We start from the raw sequence: 17,524 nt of genomic DNA on the forward strand, positions 1-17,524 counted from the left end.
CGTCTACAAATGTTAAATCAATTCGCTTATTTATAGTGAGCCGAACGCGACCACGCTCTTCCGCCGAGTCCAAAAATCATACGTCTGACTACGATTATTTATTAGTCGAACTTAAAAGAAGGTTTCCTATGCCATGCGGCGGAAGTTATAATTGTAAAGTCTGCTACCCCGAACTTCGACTTTACGCAGATTATTGTGAGGCTCAAGGCCTGTCATATTCTCCTATTCCGATCGCATCACTGAAACGCCTTCCTGCATTTACCCCTTTTACTCCTCCAACGGCTCCTCTCCCGAGTTTTTCGCATTCTCTCTCTTCTCCTTTCTCCCCTCTACCTAATCATCGATACCGACATTTCCTTGACCAAGTAGTCGACAAATATCCTCACCCGTCTCAAGAAACTCCGGAACCTCAACCCTTCCCTCTTTCAGCTTTTAAATCAGAATACAAGCTTTCCGATAACGATCCTGTCATCTTTGTCTATCATTCTGAACATCCAATTCCTTTCAATCTTCCGGAATCACAGCTGTCGAATTTCTATTCTCCTCCTGTTCCTTAGCATCTTTGTGGATTCTAATTATAATTTTATATAAATCTGTCAATAATTTCATTTATACTTTTCTCTATTGTAATGTTACGTCCTGTAACTCCACATCTCCTTTTTCCGATACATGGTTGATAAAGTAGATAAGGAAAAGTATACCGAATGTATTGGTATCAAAGGAAAAGGTTCTAAGTTTCCAGAAAAATAATTTTAACTGACAGAATATCCTGAATCACCAGATGTATAAAATAAAAAAAAGGAACCTGAAACAATTGTACAACAGATGTGGAATATAAAAATCGAAACGAAAGGATTTGTCAAAATATTCATAAAACATTAATAGCTCGGAAAGATTTGGAATATCTTAAACTAACAATAAATGTCTGGCGGTACACAAAGGAAATTTTGGAAGAAAAACAATTCAGTAAAATCAAATTTCACTGTGGATCCTAGGGATTAGAAAAAAGGAGGCAAAACGCCTGTAATAATAAAAATGGGATACGCGGCCAGAAACCATAAAATTCAGGCAGCAATTGCACGCTGCCGATAAAAAAAGAGTTACCTAAGCATTTTCGAATCTGTTATCTGGAAGCTTGGAAGGGCTAAAACCATGTAGAGGGGAGCTCATAAACATTTTCTCCTGGACCAATAGATATCGGGAACTCCTCACCAAAAATTAGAAACTAAGGGCGAAAACTTAGAAAATTAAGAAAACTAAGAGAAGGGCGACCAATAATTGCGAAGACGGAAAAGTAGAGGAATAAGCCTAACGAATAGAATTCAAATTTTGGATAAAACTGAGAATCTGGCGCTGGTCCTCCTCTTTTCCGAGCTTATAAAACCGAGCGTTTCGACGGCACTCGCTCTCGTTCTGCTTTAGAATCTCACGACAGTTTTTTAACAAGTGTTCTCTCAACTCAGTCGACCTTCGAGTTACCAATAAGTGTTAGTGTACTCCACTGAGGCCAGAAATAAAGAGAAGAACCGTCCAAGGAACTTCAAGACAGCAAGTAGTAAGTCTTATCATTTCTTATTCCCTCACCTTTCCCTTAAAACCAAAAACGGTTCCACTAAATAGTTTTTTTATTTGAAATAAATATAACAAAATGAAATCCGGGGGAATGGTCAGGGTGCCGTTCATATCTTATAGTTTCGCCATCTCTCTCGAGTCCCCTCGGTTCTTTAGTAACTCTACCCATCTAGTGAGCTTCCTTTGGTCGGGGGTTGCGATATGCCGCCAGTAAATGGTGACTATCAAAACCTTGACTTGAGAAAGGCTCCATCCGGTTGGAGGAACTTTAAGAATCTCTGGGTTGAAGACGGGGAGATCCAAAGGAAGGAATGAACGTGTTGCCCTCCCATTTTCTCTCATTAATTCATTTATCAACTTAATTATTTAAAAAAATAATGATTTTTAGTGAAATCAAAAAACCTCAGGAGCGTAAAGAAAAGTCGGGCTCGCCGTAACAGGCAGTTGCGAAACTTGAAGAACCTCTTGCAGAGCTTCTTCGTGCAGTATCTATTTGCGGCGGTACCAGGGGAGATAAAAACCGACCCTCCCCGTAGAAGAGGAGAGAGGTCGTGGTCGCCTCAACCCCCAGCTCCCCCGAATTCACCGGCTCCCAAAGAGGTTCCCCAGAACGCAAATATATCCAGGGAACTGCCCCATTCTCCGAGTCCGCCGCGCATTAATGACCACGCGATCGAATCCGAGCCTGACTCGGAGCAGTTCCGCCCTACGACTCCTTCCTATTCTCCGGACATTTCTGTTCACTCTCCAGGAGCTGCACCTAGAGCATGCTCCTCTCCTATCCCGTCCCCGATACTTTATCCTGGGGAGGCAGAGGAGGTCGACTCCTTCGCTGAAGACGATACCGTCTTCTGGCAAGAGTCTGACGGCCCGGAGCCTTCCCCTTCCCCCGCCCCGAGTGTGGAGTTCCTCGGTGAGCAAGAGGAACCCAAAGTGATCGTAGATCCTCTTCTCGAGCTCCTCCGAAGAACTTGCTCTCCGTGGACGGATCCTGTCCCCGAAAGGGCCTTCACTATAGGCCCTGATTCCTTTGATCCTGAGGAGATCAGGAGAGAGGCCAGTAGGGCATCTCCTGATCAGAACATCCTCATTTTCTATCCCGGGGTGGAACACCCTTTCCTGGCTCCGATCAGGCTAATTGATCGAGTATTCCCGAGATCGTCAGCTAAGATCTCGGAAATAATTGAAATCGATCTCGATTAATTATTATTATTATAGAATTTTTGTGTTATTTCCCGCGTAATTTGTTAATAAAAAAAAAATGTTTTAATTTTAATTTAGTATATTTAATTAAATTTTAATCAGTTTATAACTTCTTGTTTTATTATTAATACTATTAAAATTATATTCCACCATCTCTATTTCGCTTCACTCAGAAAAATAAAAATGTTAAAATTAAATCTTACTAAAATCTGAGTACTGAAATTTTCTTTTTAATGAACCTTTGAGCTCCATTTATTGCGAAAAACACCTCCGGTTCTTTCCCTGGGAACAAGAAGTAAAATTCTTTCCCTCAAAAGAACAAAAATCGCGCTAACTCAAATTTTTTGTCGTTCAAATACATTCCTAGCGCTTAATACGCGTGGCGTTGTCTCCCACGCGTCACGCAAGAATTGGTAGTTGCGTCTCTCTCTCTCTACCCTTTACCTGCTCTCAAACCATTTCCTTAATCATTGAGAAGCGGTAATCCTTCTACTAGAATTATTTCCAAACCTGACGTAACAACCGGTTAATTGCGATATAATGTATGGGTTAACATTCGCATATTTTATTGTATTACTTGTAATAGAGTTCTGCAAATGTCAGATTTTTGCAGCTAGCAAATGGGCTGGATTGCACAAAATAATTTTTATTTTGCGGTGTATGAGGTGTTCTTGTTTTGCTAATGTTTTTTTTCAAATTTAAACTGATTTTCACTTTGTGCCGTTTGATGCGTTGATTGAGGCGTTCATGATTGCATCTTTTTCAAAATTTATTCCTAGCGCTGTCATATTCTCCAACTATACTCGTATCTTTACCCCTTTATTTTATTACTGACGGTACAATAGTTGGTATTTCTTTTCTTTTTTCTTTTTTTTGTTGTTACTGGTTTTGTTGTTTTATTTTACCCCTTTACCCCTTTGCCCCTTTACCTCTTTACCCCTTTATTTTTTACTGACGGTACAATAGTTGGTATTTCTTTTTTTTTTTTTGGTTTTTACCGGTTAATTGCGATATAATGTATAGGTTAACATTCGCATATTTTATTTTGCGGTGTATGCGGTGTATGTGATGTTCTTGGTTGCTTATGTCGTTTTAAACTTAGTTTGAATTTATTTTGTGGTGTTTGTGGTGTTTGATGCGTTGATTGAGGCGTTCATAATTGCCTGTTTTTTTCAAATTTAAGCAGTATTTTTGCGGAAATCTCGAAACGACCGACGAAACGGTCATGTTTTATATTATTACGCGATGATGTACAGGTCTGAGTTAGTAGTCTCTAGCATGCCCTTACGTAGTACACATGTACGTAGTACACATGTACGCAGTACACATGTACGCAGTACGCAGTACGCAGTATGCAGTACACATGTACGCAGTACACATGTACGCAGTATGCAGTACACATGTACGCAGTAAAGCAGTAAGCAGTATGTAGTATGTATTATAGATGTAATTATACAAATGAAGTAAAACATTGTACAATGCGTACGTTATATATTTTTCTCATTTTTATACATTTTTGTATCGAATCACACATACACATGTGTGAAATAAAAAAATTTATTAAACGATGCTGTTTTTGTCGATCCACGAATTGTGCGATCCGTCGAATCCCAACCATTTTACGTAGACCTTGTCACCCTTTTTGCGCAGAACCTTCTCCACCAGATACACGTCCGGATGCGTCGCGCGGTGCAACTCGTACTCGTAGAACGCTCCGGATATCGCCTCACCGCGATAATCCTCCAGTAGATAGGTAGCTGGATTAGTTTGCTGCACCTTAACGATCGTGAAAACCTCGGTGGTCCAATTCGGAGTGTATCCTTTTTCAAAAATCATTTTAAACTTGCTCACGCGTACTTTATCACCGACCCTGAATTTGGCCGGAGCGGCTATCTTTATAGCGCTGTACACGGTGTCGAGGAGTTTTTTGGCGATATCAGGTGTCACGTCAACGGGCCGCATGCCGATCGTTCGATGCCTGCGCCTATTGTACTCGTCTACGAGACGCGGTAGCGCGTCGAACCACTCATAATTACCGTTGAGTGTAAACATCTTCCACATGGCGTTTTTGAGCGTGCGATTGAATCGTTCGACTATCGACGCCTTCATTACCGAGTATGTCGAGTAATAATTGACGCCGCGTTTCGCGAAAAGTCGTTGCACGTCGGCGTTGTAAAACTCCTTTCCCATGTCAGTTTGCAGATTTTTCGGGCATCGCCCGCTCTTTCGCATCAACTCCGCTAAAGCGTCAGCCGTCTCGCTGCCGCCTTTGTTCTTGAGCGGTATCGCCCACGCGTACTTGCCGAGTACGTCGATGACGGTAAGAATATAGCGGTAGCCTCGGTTGAAACGCGCGTACGGTTGCATCTCGACAATATCAGCCTGCCACAGATCGTCATATCCCTTGACCACGACGCGTCTTCGCGGAAAGTTTCTTCTCGCCGGGGCGTGCAACTCGTCAACGAGTCGCCTCCTCTCGGGACCTGCGTCGCTCGACTTGCGCGATCTAGACATGATCGATTCTGTCGCTCGATTCCTCCCGGTCGATCAATTTATAATCAAACTCGCCTCGCGCAGTTCCTCGACGATCGACAGAATTTCGTTGTCGTGAGCGTTGTGACCGGCTCGACGCGAAGCATCCAGCAATCGAAGACGATCCACGAGCTCGTTAGGATCGTCCCAGTGCACGTAGTCGATCGCGTGATCGTTTAACGTCATGAGGCGAGGTAATCCTTTACCGGAGCTTTTTCTTCTCGATTTCCTGGCCGAATCGCCTGACAGCAGCGGTGCAATCACCTTTACGTACTTTGAGCCTCTGTTACCCATGACGCGACCGCTGTCGCTGAAATCTTTCTTATGCGCGTTCGTCGCTTCGAGTATGCTCTTGTAGTGACGTTTATCCGCCTCGGTGTAAGCGGTTTCATCGGGTACCTTCTTGAAAATCAACTCGTACAGACCTTCCGTACCGGGATATCTCTTACCAGCGACGATTATATCATCGTTTTTATGGTCGAATTCGACATGCTTGTTCCCGAGCATTACTTTGTTCGTGTCAAAGTATATACCGAAAACGTCGTCTACCGCTTCATCAGAAGTAAAGTGCTGCGGCAAAGGTTTGTTGAATCGCGCGATAAACGCCTTCCCTTTTGAACTGCACATCCCCGGTTATCAATTTTGCGGGCCGGGAACTCGACTGAAAGAACGCATAGCGAGAGGCGATCGAGGCGTTAATCCGTTGGACGAAGCGTGTCGCGAGCACGACTTGGCGTACGCGCGAAGCAACGATCTCACAGATAGACACGCAGCGGACAAAGAACTCGCCAAGAGAGCGGGAAAACGCGTTATAGCGAAAGATTCAGGCTTACGCGAGAGAGCCGCCGCAGCAGCCGTGTAGGCTGCGATGAAAGCTAAAACGAAAATTGGGATGGGTATGTCGACTAGAAAGAACAGGTTGAGGACTGTGAGAAACAGAACGATTACGAAGAGGAGAAGAAGAAGTACGATTCGCAAAAGACGCATGCTTTCAACAGCAAAGCGCGGTGGCATGCTGCCGATTATTCCGATTCTCAGCGCAGTCGGATCACTTGTCGGTGGAGCCGCGAGTATAGCGAGAGCCGTAAACGAGAGAAAAGCTGCTCGCGCGGCAGCCGGTGGATCCGGCGTACATCTGGCCCCGTACAACGGTGGACGGGGTCTCTCTCTCAAGCCGTACAGGTACGGCAGAGGTACGACTGTTGCGAAGAGAGGAAGAAGAAAAAAAACGTCGAGCAGACGTTAAAAATGCCTTTGGGTGCGACTACAAACGTGCAGTTGAATCATCTGGCCAGACGTATGCGCGTTCCTTATTTCAGAGGCGTCTTTATGCGTGACACTCTACCTATGAGTGGTGCGCGTACAAACGAGAGCGGTATCGTGAACCTGGACAACGTGACGGGTCCGGGGACTCACTGGGTAGCGTACGCCAAAAGAGGAGATCGCGTCGCGTACTTTGACGGCTTCGGTAATCTCCGACCGCCCATAGAATTGGTGAGATATCTCGAAGTCGACGTCTCGTCGATAGAATACAATCGACGATCCTATCAAACGTACGATCAGAGTATCTGTGGACAGCTGTGTCTGCGATTTTTAAGTACGATCGACGCGATTACGTTTAAAAACTGACGTCGCGACATACTTCGCTTCAGTATCGCTTCGAACATGTCGATCACGCTCACGTTAACCGGTAGGAGCAGCGTTCTCCATTCGAGCTACTCACCGGCGTTGGATTTCAGCGACGGTGATTACGAGCTCGGTCTCACGGACTTTGCGACTTACAACACCATACCGAACGTCGATTCTACAAACAATAAATTCTACTACGGCACGGACGGCAAGGAAATTACGATTCCCGAGGGATCGTATGAGATACAGGCAATAGACAAATTTTTGAAACATGCGATGCCGCGACAACGCGACACCGCCGATGGTAATCGTAATGAGAAGAGCGAGAAGAACGATGATTTCTCGATAACGATTCGCGCAAACTTCAACACTATGAGAAGCGAGATCAAATCAGCGTACACGGTAAACTTTTCGAAACCAAACTCGTTGGGGCCGCTTCTCGGATTCTCGCCACACCGCGTACTGCAGCCGCGAAAATGGCACGAGTCCGACTTACCGATCAATATAATCAACCTGAATATTATCCGCATCGAATGTAACGTAACCGCGGGAGCGTACTGCAACGGCGAACGCGTGCACACGATTCACGAGTTTTCACCGAAAGTGCCACCAGGATATAAGATCACGGAAACGCCCACGCAAGTCATTTACCTGACGATCATCGTGCGATACGTTACGGATCTCACGATACGCGTCACCAACCAGAACGGTCGACCGCTCGACTTTCGCAGAGAGGAGATCGCCGTTAGATTGCACGTGCGACAACAACAACGACGGCCACAACGATAACGTGGTATGTTAATACCGAACAAAACGAGTCGCGTTACAACGATCAGTTTCGGTACTGGGACGATCCAACAGCCTGAACCGCAACAACATCATTTCGCTGTAAATAGCGTCGAAAAAATAGGAAGAAGATAAAAAAGACTAACCGAAACAAACGTTGAATTTCTGAGATCGCTCGAATTCGCTGTGCGAAATAACTTTATCTGAACGATGTCCGACATTCTGAATATCCGAGACGAACCGGTCTTCGACGATCGAATCGTCAAGATCAAGACTCACGCTTACAATCCGTTCGCCAATACGACGTTCGAACACAGCGATGAGATAAGAATACCGATACAGCAGCAAGATCTGTACACGCTACCGCACGAGAGTTTTCTCTACGTCGAAGAAAAATTAACAAAGGGCAAGGTGGTTGCGGGAGCTGACGTGACTCTCGGAGACAACTGCATCGCCTTCATGTTCGACGAGATACGATACGAGCTCGACGGTGTGGAGATCGATCGTAACCGAAATGTCGGCATAACCAGCACGCTGAAAAATTACGCGACTGTTTCGTCCAACAGGAGCGTGATTCTGCGGAACGCGGGATGGCTCAGTCCCACGATCAATGCAAACGGTTACTTCAATTTCTGCGTACCGCTCAACATGCTGCTGGGATTTTGCGAGGACTATAGACGCGTCGTGATCAACGCTCGTCACGAATTGATTCTCATACGAGCGCGCAACGACAACAATTGTCTGGTGGGCAGTTCCGCGGTCGAACCTAAGGTTGACTTGCTGAAAATACAATGGCGTATGCCTCACGTACTTTTAAACAAAGTAAAGAAATTGGCGATGTTACGCACCTTGGAGAGCGGTCGATTCGTCAGTATGGGATTTCGCTCATGGGATCTGTATGAGTTTGCGCTATTGCAACTCACGACCAAGCACTCGTGGACCATCAAGACCGCTACGCAACTCGAGAAACCTTGATACGTCGTCTTCGCTCTGCAGACGGGTCGAAAGAACATCATGTCCGAGGACAGCAGAGTCGTTTCGACGACTGCAAACTGACCAACGTGAAGCTCTATCTCAACTTCGAGTGCTACCCGTACGACGATATGAACCTCGACTTTAGCAAACGTAGATACGCGATTTTTTACGACGCGTACGCGCGTTTCTGCAAAGAGTATTACGGCTACGAGTATCTCGAACCGAATCTCACCGTCACGTCGTTTCTGCTCAACGGTCCGTTTGTCATCATTGACTGCTCGCGTCAAAACGAGTCGGTTAAAACCGCTACCGTGGACGTGAGATTGGAGTTTGAATGCAAGGACAATGTAGCGCCAAATACCACGGCTTACTGTCTCATCATACACGATCGTTTGGTTCAATACAATCCGTTGACCAACGTTGTACGTAAGATCACGTAGAAATAATCTTCGACGTATGTATGTAAAGCGGTAAATCGATGAACGTTGCGTATTCACTTCCATTCCATCGTATGCGTAACGTCGATAGAGAGAGAGAGAGATTGTCATCGTCGTCATGAAACCATCAAAGTATCAACCGTCTTGTTGGTGCGAGAATGCGAGTCGCATGAAGGAAGATAAAGCTACGCAAACGGATCCTAGATCGACGGATCACTTATTGAACAGAGGAATGACGTATCGAGTGACACCCTCGGGAAACACAGTGGTTGATGCATTCACGCAAACGGATAAAAAGTCGCGAACCGAACGACTTCAGAAACGCGTGACGGATTTTGTCTCGAAGCATTTAAAAAAGTAATGCGATTTGGAAAGGAGGGGGAAATTAACAAGACCAATGAATTTGCTCGCGCGTATTCAGTATTGTAACTTCCTTCGATTGAGTCGCATCGTCAAACGTCATCATCATCATCATGTCCACACCAACGTTCGTCGATCTGCAAGGTTATCCCATTGGACGACGTTTCGTCGTGAAGGAAGCGGCGGTGCTGCGAGGTGGTGCCGTTCTCGCGCATTACGTCTTTACGACTCCTATGTCGTGGGGTGCAGTATCGCGAGATGACAGACGTCTCGTTACCTGGCTGGTACGAAATCATCACGGTATAGCGTGGGAAGATGGGGACGTTCCATACAATCGGCCTAAACGCCTGATCATCAGAGCCCTACAGAATGAGGAGGACTGCTACGATCACGCCATCGTATACGTTAAAGGACTAGAAAAACGCGATTGGCTGCAAGATATGCTCAAAGAGGATTACTACGGCGACGACTATGATGATATCAAATTCTACACAGACAATCTGATCGTCAGGAACATCGAAGAGGATTTTGAAAACATTGAATCGCTCAACGATTTGGACGATTCGAATACTTTCCGCTGTAGAAGACATTGCAAAAATTGCGCCGTACAAAATGTATTTAAATTGTACAATTGGTGGCGTAACCATCAAAATGATGACGTATAATTTTGAATAAAACTTTTTTTGTATCACATACCTATACATGTACGTCTTTCGATTATTTTACCCTCTCCTCAATCACCCCCTCTTTTAATTACCCTCTCCAAAAATTTTTCTAACTGCGTTTTATATTTCCCCACTCTATGCAAATTTTAATTAATGAAAGAGGGGATTTTTCGTAACCGTCCTCGACTCGAGGTACCCTCAGATCGTGCGATCAGTACATTCTTCGCTTTGGCCGCAGCAACGACTACACACAAGGCACAACGACTTCCTCTACGACTACGACTGCGAATACGACGATGTATTACAACGAGAGGAACTGTTACGAAGTGCGTCGAAATGATTGCGGTGCTGAAGCCTCATCTAGCGAGAAAAAATTTAACGAGTAAGTTTTTTTCATTCTTATAAAATTAATTACTTCCAATTAAAATATTTATATTCATAATTGCGTTTATTTAATTTCCAGCATCTCGCCAAAACGATACGTGACGCGCTTACTCTGCCGGCGATACCCACTGACTCAAACGGGATACAAATATCTCGAGATCGGCGTGAACGTTGGCACGCGTTGTTTTGCGGAAATCATCTTAGGTGATAATCGAGGAGATGAATTAACCATGTCGCTCGACACCTGGAAAGAACTGTGCGAGCATCGATGGACAATTCTGAATATGCTTCACGATCGACCGAAGCAACCGTACGACGTTGCGAACATAGGTTCGCTCACAGTACGAATTTACTGCATGAACGAAATGAAACTTGTACGACTCGAATCGATCGACACACGTATGGCCATGACCGAAACTACGTTCACGCGAATGCTGGATTTCGATGATTGCGTCTCTTTGACGTTCAACGTACTTAACAAAGTCCTACCAAAGATCGACGACAAATACGAGCGATTTTGCAAAATCGCTTCCGCATCGAGGAATCGCACCGAGGCAGTGAGCGCTATACGCAGCAGCGATTCCTTCGACGAACAACAAATTGTAGATTGCGAACTACTTGCGCTTGTAATAAATGTATAAAAATGTGTAATATATTGTAACGCATATTCATAAAATAAATATATACTTTTGTAATCGGGACGTATCATTTTTAATCGCTTCTATTCCATCCTTCATTTTATTATAATTGTGAGTCCGCCTCGTTCGTATGCAACATACGTATCTGAGTGAGAGAGAAATAAGATAATAAGGAGGAGCGATTAGCCGGGGGTGTACGTGCAGCGTCACCCGCATTCGAATCGTATGAGCGTGTACTAAATTGTTGATAAACAATAGGCGGCGCGAATGGGTGCGAGCGAGTCGTAGTCGATGGTGACGAACGCGTGAACGAGAGCGAGCGAGAGGGAACGATAGGCGGCGCGAACGGGTGCGAGCGAGTCGTAGTCGATGGTGACGAACGCGTGAACGAGAGCGAGCGAGAGGGAACGATAGGCGGCGCGAACGGGTGCGAGCGAGACGGAACGATGGGCGCGCGATCCTTTGCGATCCGCCGCCGCCCCGCCGCTCGCCGCCGCCGACGCCATGACTAAGACTCGCGTGATTACCCTCAACACCCCCCCACTCCCTTTACCCCCTGTAAAAAATAAGACACCCCCCCCTTTCCCCTTTTGAAAAAATTCCAACCCTTTGAAATTCGCGATGCCGCAGGAAAATACCGCGGCGCGATAACGCACTTATCTATTTTAAAAAATATCAAATTACGTAATTAAAATATCAAATTTCATAACTTTTATGTTATTGTTATATTTATGAACAATCGATTCCGAGAATCGCAGACAAAGGAGTGATTCCTGGAAAAACACCCCTCCCCGCGTGACGTCATTACCCCTCGCCCTAGGTCACACGGACACACTAATACGAATTGGTCCAGAACCGGCCTATATACATCTACTGACGTCATTACTCCTCGCCCTAGGTCACACGGACACACTAATACGAATTGGTCCAGAACCGGCCTATATACATCTACTTACATTTATATGATAAATGTAAAATTAATAATAATAAAAATCAATTATTGATTAATAAATCGTCTTCAAGAATATCAGCCTCCATGGAAAAACAATCGCAACAAATAATAAAAGAATCCACGATTATCCGTCCAAATAAAAGAGAAAGAAAAAATAAAATAAGTGCGCAATGTTTAGCCATAATTAATGAGCAGGAAAATAAGCGCCTTTCTGAAATAATGGAATTACTTCGTTTGGATCACGTGAGCGTTACTGAAAAGGAGAATGTAACGAATCTCGTCAAAAACAGCCAGGATAGATTCTACATACCTGGAAAAAAGCTGACCTTCACTCAGGTACTGCAGCATCAGATACCCACAACAGATGATCAACCGATTAACACCAGGCAGTATCGATTTCCGCAGAAGCACAAGGAGGAAATAAATAAGCAGGTAGACGAGCTGTTGAAAGGAAAAATGATAAAACCTTCACAGTCGCCATACAATACGCCAATATGGATCGTGCCAAAGAAGGACGACTCACAAGGAAACAAGCGATGGAGAATGGTACTGGACTTTAGGAGCCTCAATGATAAAACTATCGGAGACGCCTACCCATTGCCGAATATCGTCGATATACTGGATCAATTAGGCAGAGCACGATATTTCTCCGTCTGCGATCTAGCTTCCGGATTTCATCAAATAAAAATGGATCCGAAAGATAGCCATAAAACGGCTTTCACAACTCCGTTCGGGCATTATGAATTTGAAAGAATGCCCTTCGGATTAAAAAACGCGCCTGCAACTTTCCAGAGATTAATGGATCTCGTATTAACAGGATTGCAGGGCTGTGAATTATTTGTATATATGGACGACATAGTCATATATGCAAGAACGTTGGAAGAGCATGAGAGAAAATACAATTTACTGATACAGCGATTGCGAGAAGCGAACCTAAAATTACAACCAGATAAGTGTGAATTTTTAAAATCAAAAGTAACTTATCTCGGTCATGTAATTAGCAAAGACGGCGTAACTCCAGATCCGAAAAAGCTGGAAGCTGTTAAATTATTTCCACGACTTAAGACGCCTAAAAATATTAAACAATTTTTAGGCTTGGCGGGATACTACCGACGGTTCATACCAAGCTTCTCAAAATTAGCTAAACCCTTGACTGTATTGTTAAAAAATGATACAGCATTCGAATGGACTTCAACAAATCAGGAGGAAGCATTCGAATTATTAAAACAAAAATTATGTGAGGAACCAGTATTACAATATCCAGATTTCTCACAACCATTTATACTAACTACAGACGCCTCAGGACTCGCAGTAGGAGGAATTTTATCCCAAGGAAAAATTAACAAAGATCAACCGGTGGCATATGCATCTCGCACACTAACAGACAATGAAGTAAAGTATGATACATATGAAAAAGAAGCACTAGCTATTGTATATTGCGTTAAGCATTTTCGGCCATACTTATACGGCCGAAAATTTACCTTAGTTACGGATCACAAACCATTACTCTGGTTTAAGCATGCTGTTACACCGTGGTACGGTGCGGGTGTGGGTCCGTTCGCCGGAACGTGTGCCACCAGTTGAGAGGAGCCGGGTGTAGGCGAATAAAGACTTGTCTTTTAAAAACGTGCTGTACTTGTTTTATTTCTGCGTTGATACACTTGTCACGCGTCACGTTTCTCCTGATAGGAGTGCCCGCGACGGCTTCCGAGCCGTCGCTCATATACTCGGCCGAGTTGCAACCTCAGCGAGTTTCGGCCGCGGTGGTTGACCGGAGAGGTTCGTCAACCGCGCGGCCTTAAAATAATTGTTAAATGTTCATTTCCTTGTTTCGACATCGGGCGATAATCCCGAGGTCCTTGCCCGATGTCGAAATACGCAAGGTATTTCCGGGGTGGTTTGCAACCAGAGCGCATTCTTTGAAGTGCAGCTCAGGTTACAACAATGCTCAAGATGCTAATATGCGCATACTTCGGTGGCGATTAAAATTAGCAGAGTATAACTACGACGTAGTATATAAAGCTGGGAAAACTAATGTAAATGCGGATGCATTGTCTAGGAATCCAGTAGAAGAAATACCGTGTAATATAATTAATCCTGCAAAGAAATTAAATCCGAACAATCCTAAGGACGCCGAATTAATTGAACAAATGCTGGAGGAATCAGACAATGATAGTGAAGAGGACGATGATTATAAATTATATCTGTCTGATGAAAAAGAAATAGACAATATATCAATTAAAAATGACTCAGTACCTTTTACAGATCAAGAATTAAGTGAGCCATCACAGGAAATTGTGGAACAGGCATTAATTCATGATCCACGGATGGAACGTAGAATCCAGACACGAAGCCAAACAGCAAAGAAAGAAAAAATGGAACAATTAAAAGAAAATACAATTGAAAAGGAAAACGAACAAATAGAAGAACTTGAAATTCAAAAGGACGACCTCGACGAAGAAAAAGAGAGTGACGATGAAAGCGAAAGTGAAACGGATGAAAATAAAAATTTACCCGTTATCACCGATATACAAGATATACCTAATAATATAATCGAAACACGCGATTTATTATTTTTACGAAAGGATAATATCACATATTTTACAGACACCGAAGGAAATCCTTTAGATTCAGGTTCACAGAAATTATTTGAAAGAAACGAATTACCGAAAATAAAAACGCTAACCTTAGGTGAAGCACAACCTATTAATTATAAAAAATACTATCACATTATTTTACCAATCAGCGAGGGAGTCCGGGAAGGACCAACTTTAACTCTGCAACACATATCCACAGCTATTAAAAATTTGCGAACTATCTCCGAAGAATTAAATTTGCAAACAATTAGTATTGCAAAAACTGATTTAGTAAACAACGTACCTTGGAGTGAAATCAAAAATCTGCTACACATAATTTTCTTAAATTCACCCACAAAATTAATAATTTGCAACGAATTGATAAAATATCCTCCCAGAGATCTCCGGTCGTCGATAATCGGAGAAATGCATTGTTCACCAACGGGGGGACATCGCGAAGTAAATAAAACATACAATAGAATTAAACATAAATATTACTGGGAGAATTCAAAACAGGAAGTTCAACTATATATTCAACAATGTTTACAGTGTCAGTTAAAAAAATTAGTTAGGGTAAAAAATAAGCAGCCCATGCTAATAACCGACACACCAGGAACTTCTTTTGATAAAATTGCTATGGATATTGTGAGGCCTCTGCCAAAAACTGACAGAGGAAACGAATATATCCTGACCATGCAAGATCAATTAACAAAATTCTGCATGGGCATACCTCTGCAAACCCAGACATCTGAAACAATAGCTGAAGTATTTGTAGACAGATTTGTTTGTGTATTGGGAGCTCCGAAAGCAATATTAACCGACCAAGGTAGAAATTTTATAAGTGATTTAATTAAAAAGGTAGCGAAAATATTTAGGATACGAAAATTTCGAACAACAGCATTTCACCCACAATTCAATGGATCTTTGAAAAGATCTCACCATGCTCTTGGCGAATATTTAAAACAATATGCAAATGAGCAAAAGGAATGGGATAAGTGGGTCGGACTTGCTATGTTTAATTACAACACCTGTGTACATGAAGCAACGAAACATACACCGTATGAATTAGTATTCGGAAAAATAGCTAGAGTACCGACGGACGAACCTCTCGGTCCGGAGGAAAAGTTAGCTAGCTACGACGATTACTTAATAAGCCTCGTCACACAGCTCCATAATTTGCAAACAAACGCTTTCAAAAATGTAACAGAAGCGAAAGAAAAGTCTAAGAAACTTTATGACAGAAAGATAAACCCAAAAACTTTTAAGCCCGGAGACTACGTATTTTTATTGAAGGGACCGAAGCCAGGTAAATTCGGTAATCAATACACTGGGCCTCACGAAGTTTTAGAAATTCTAAATAAAAACAACGTGAGGATAAGAATTAAGAAAAATACGAAGGTTGTACACCCGAATAGGCTACGTGTATCATACATTAAACCGAATGAATGAAAATAAAATTATATTTTCAGATGGATTCGAGATTTAAATGGATTATCGGCGTGATCGTCTTCGTGCATGTTACCGAAATAAACGGAATAATTGGCTACGATTGTGGATCTGCAAATTTGAATATTACAACTTTATCGCTGTTAGATGTCGAAAATTGCAATATACCATTAACTCAGCCTCAAGTAGACCGAACTTATATATGTAGTAATAGTAGAAGATAGATTCTTAGTAGCGATTTATTCAGTATCACATAACGATTTAAATATCATATCATATTAATTTTAATTCGGCGTACTCTTATCTCTCTGTGCAAAAATCCCCTAACTTGGCCTTGATGCAAAAGCTAGCGGTGTATGTTGCAACGAGCGAGCAGTCTCGCTTCATCATTGTAACTAAGCGGAGGTCCGCTCTAATCAATAAAGGTACTTTAATTCTTTTTAAAGGATTCCAAATCAAACTTTCTTTATAATTCATCTGAATTCCTTCCAAAATCAGAAGTGGGATCGAGACTCCGAATTCCTCAGGTAAAAACGAGGAAGAAGTGATTTCGAATATCTCAAAGGAGATCGAAATAAGTTCGAAGTGAATAAGTTGTGCGCGAAAGCGTGAATTGGAACTGTGAACTGTATAAGTCAAGGAATCGTTATGAGAGATCCTAGTACATTCACCGTTACGACATTAAAGGATAAGCTGCGTGAGTTAAACCTGGTTACAACAGGCGTTAAAAATGAGTTAATCAAGAGGCTTCAAGAAGCGGATCCGTCAGGACAATGGATCATAGATCTTGATTCGACGGAGGTAGACGCGTCGGAAGAAGAGCGAAGTGAAACCTCGAGTCCGAGTGGGGCAGCAGACGACCAGGAAAATCCACCTGATAGAGAAGAAATACTCAGAAGGGAAAATGAGTTAGCGAAAAGAGAACGATCTTTGATGGCTCGAGAATTGGACGTTATGCGAAGAGAAAATGAGCAGTTACGCGCTTTGACACAAGTGTCGCAAAACGAAAGCTTCAGTGCGTCAACCTACAAGATTAGTTTGACTAGTTTGAAGGAACTGTTACCGGCCTTCAGTGGAAAATATGGAACTTTTTAGAAATGGAAAGAGCAGTTGACGTTGGTAAAGCGAACGTACCAACTGGACGACGGAATGACAAAGCTATTGATAGGAGCAAAACTAGAAGGAGATGCAATCGAGTGGTTCCATTCGGTACCGGAGCACCTTTCTATAACTCTTCAGGACCTGTTAGGACGTATGGAGATAATGTATGATCAACGGGTGTTCAAGATTAAGTCATTGCAAACGATACTTTTTATCACATGGAAAATGCTCCAAGTCATCAATCATTCTAGCTTCATAACGCAGTTAA

The 17,524-nt window shown here is 43.1% G+C and overlaps 1 protein-coding gene across 1 annotated transcript; it reads left to right on the forward strand.

Annotated features, from left to right (window-relative positions):
- Positions 1-16,803: 16,803 nt before the first annotated feature.
- Positions 16,804-17,250, forward strand: LOC139110250 (uncharacterized). The gene has a single exon (XM_070669880.1). It carries the CDS (start codon positions 16,804-16,806, stop codon positions 17,248-17,250), a length of 447 nt encoding a protein of 148 aa, XP_070525981.1.
- The last annotated feature ends 274 nt before the right edge of the window (positions 17,251-17,524 follow it).

The sequence above is a fragment of the Cardiocondyla obscurior genome, linkage group LG19 (genome assembly GCF_019399895.1).
Source record: "Cardiocondyla obscurior isolate alpha-2009 linkage group LG19, Cobs3.1, whole genome shotgun sequence".
Taxonomy (NCBI): domain Eukaryota; kingdom Metazoa; phylum Arthropoda; class Insecta; order Hymenoptera; family Formicidae; genus Cardiocondyla; species Cardiocondyla obscurior.

Bases quoted from the DNA above. Each gene is read 5' to 3' on its own strand.
- LOC139110250 (XM_070669880.1), top strand. From the start codon at position 16,804: ATGAGAGATCCTAGTACATTCACCGTTACGACATTAAAGGATAAGCTG.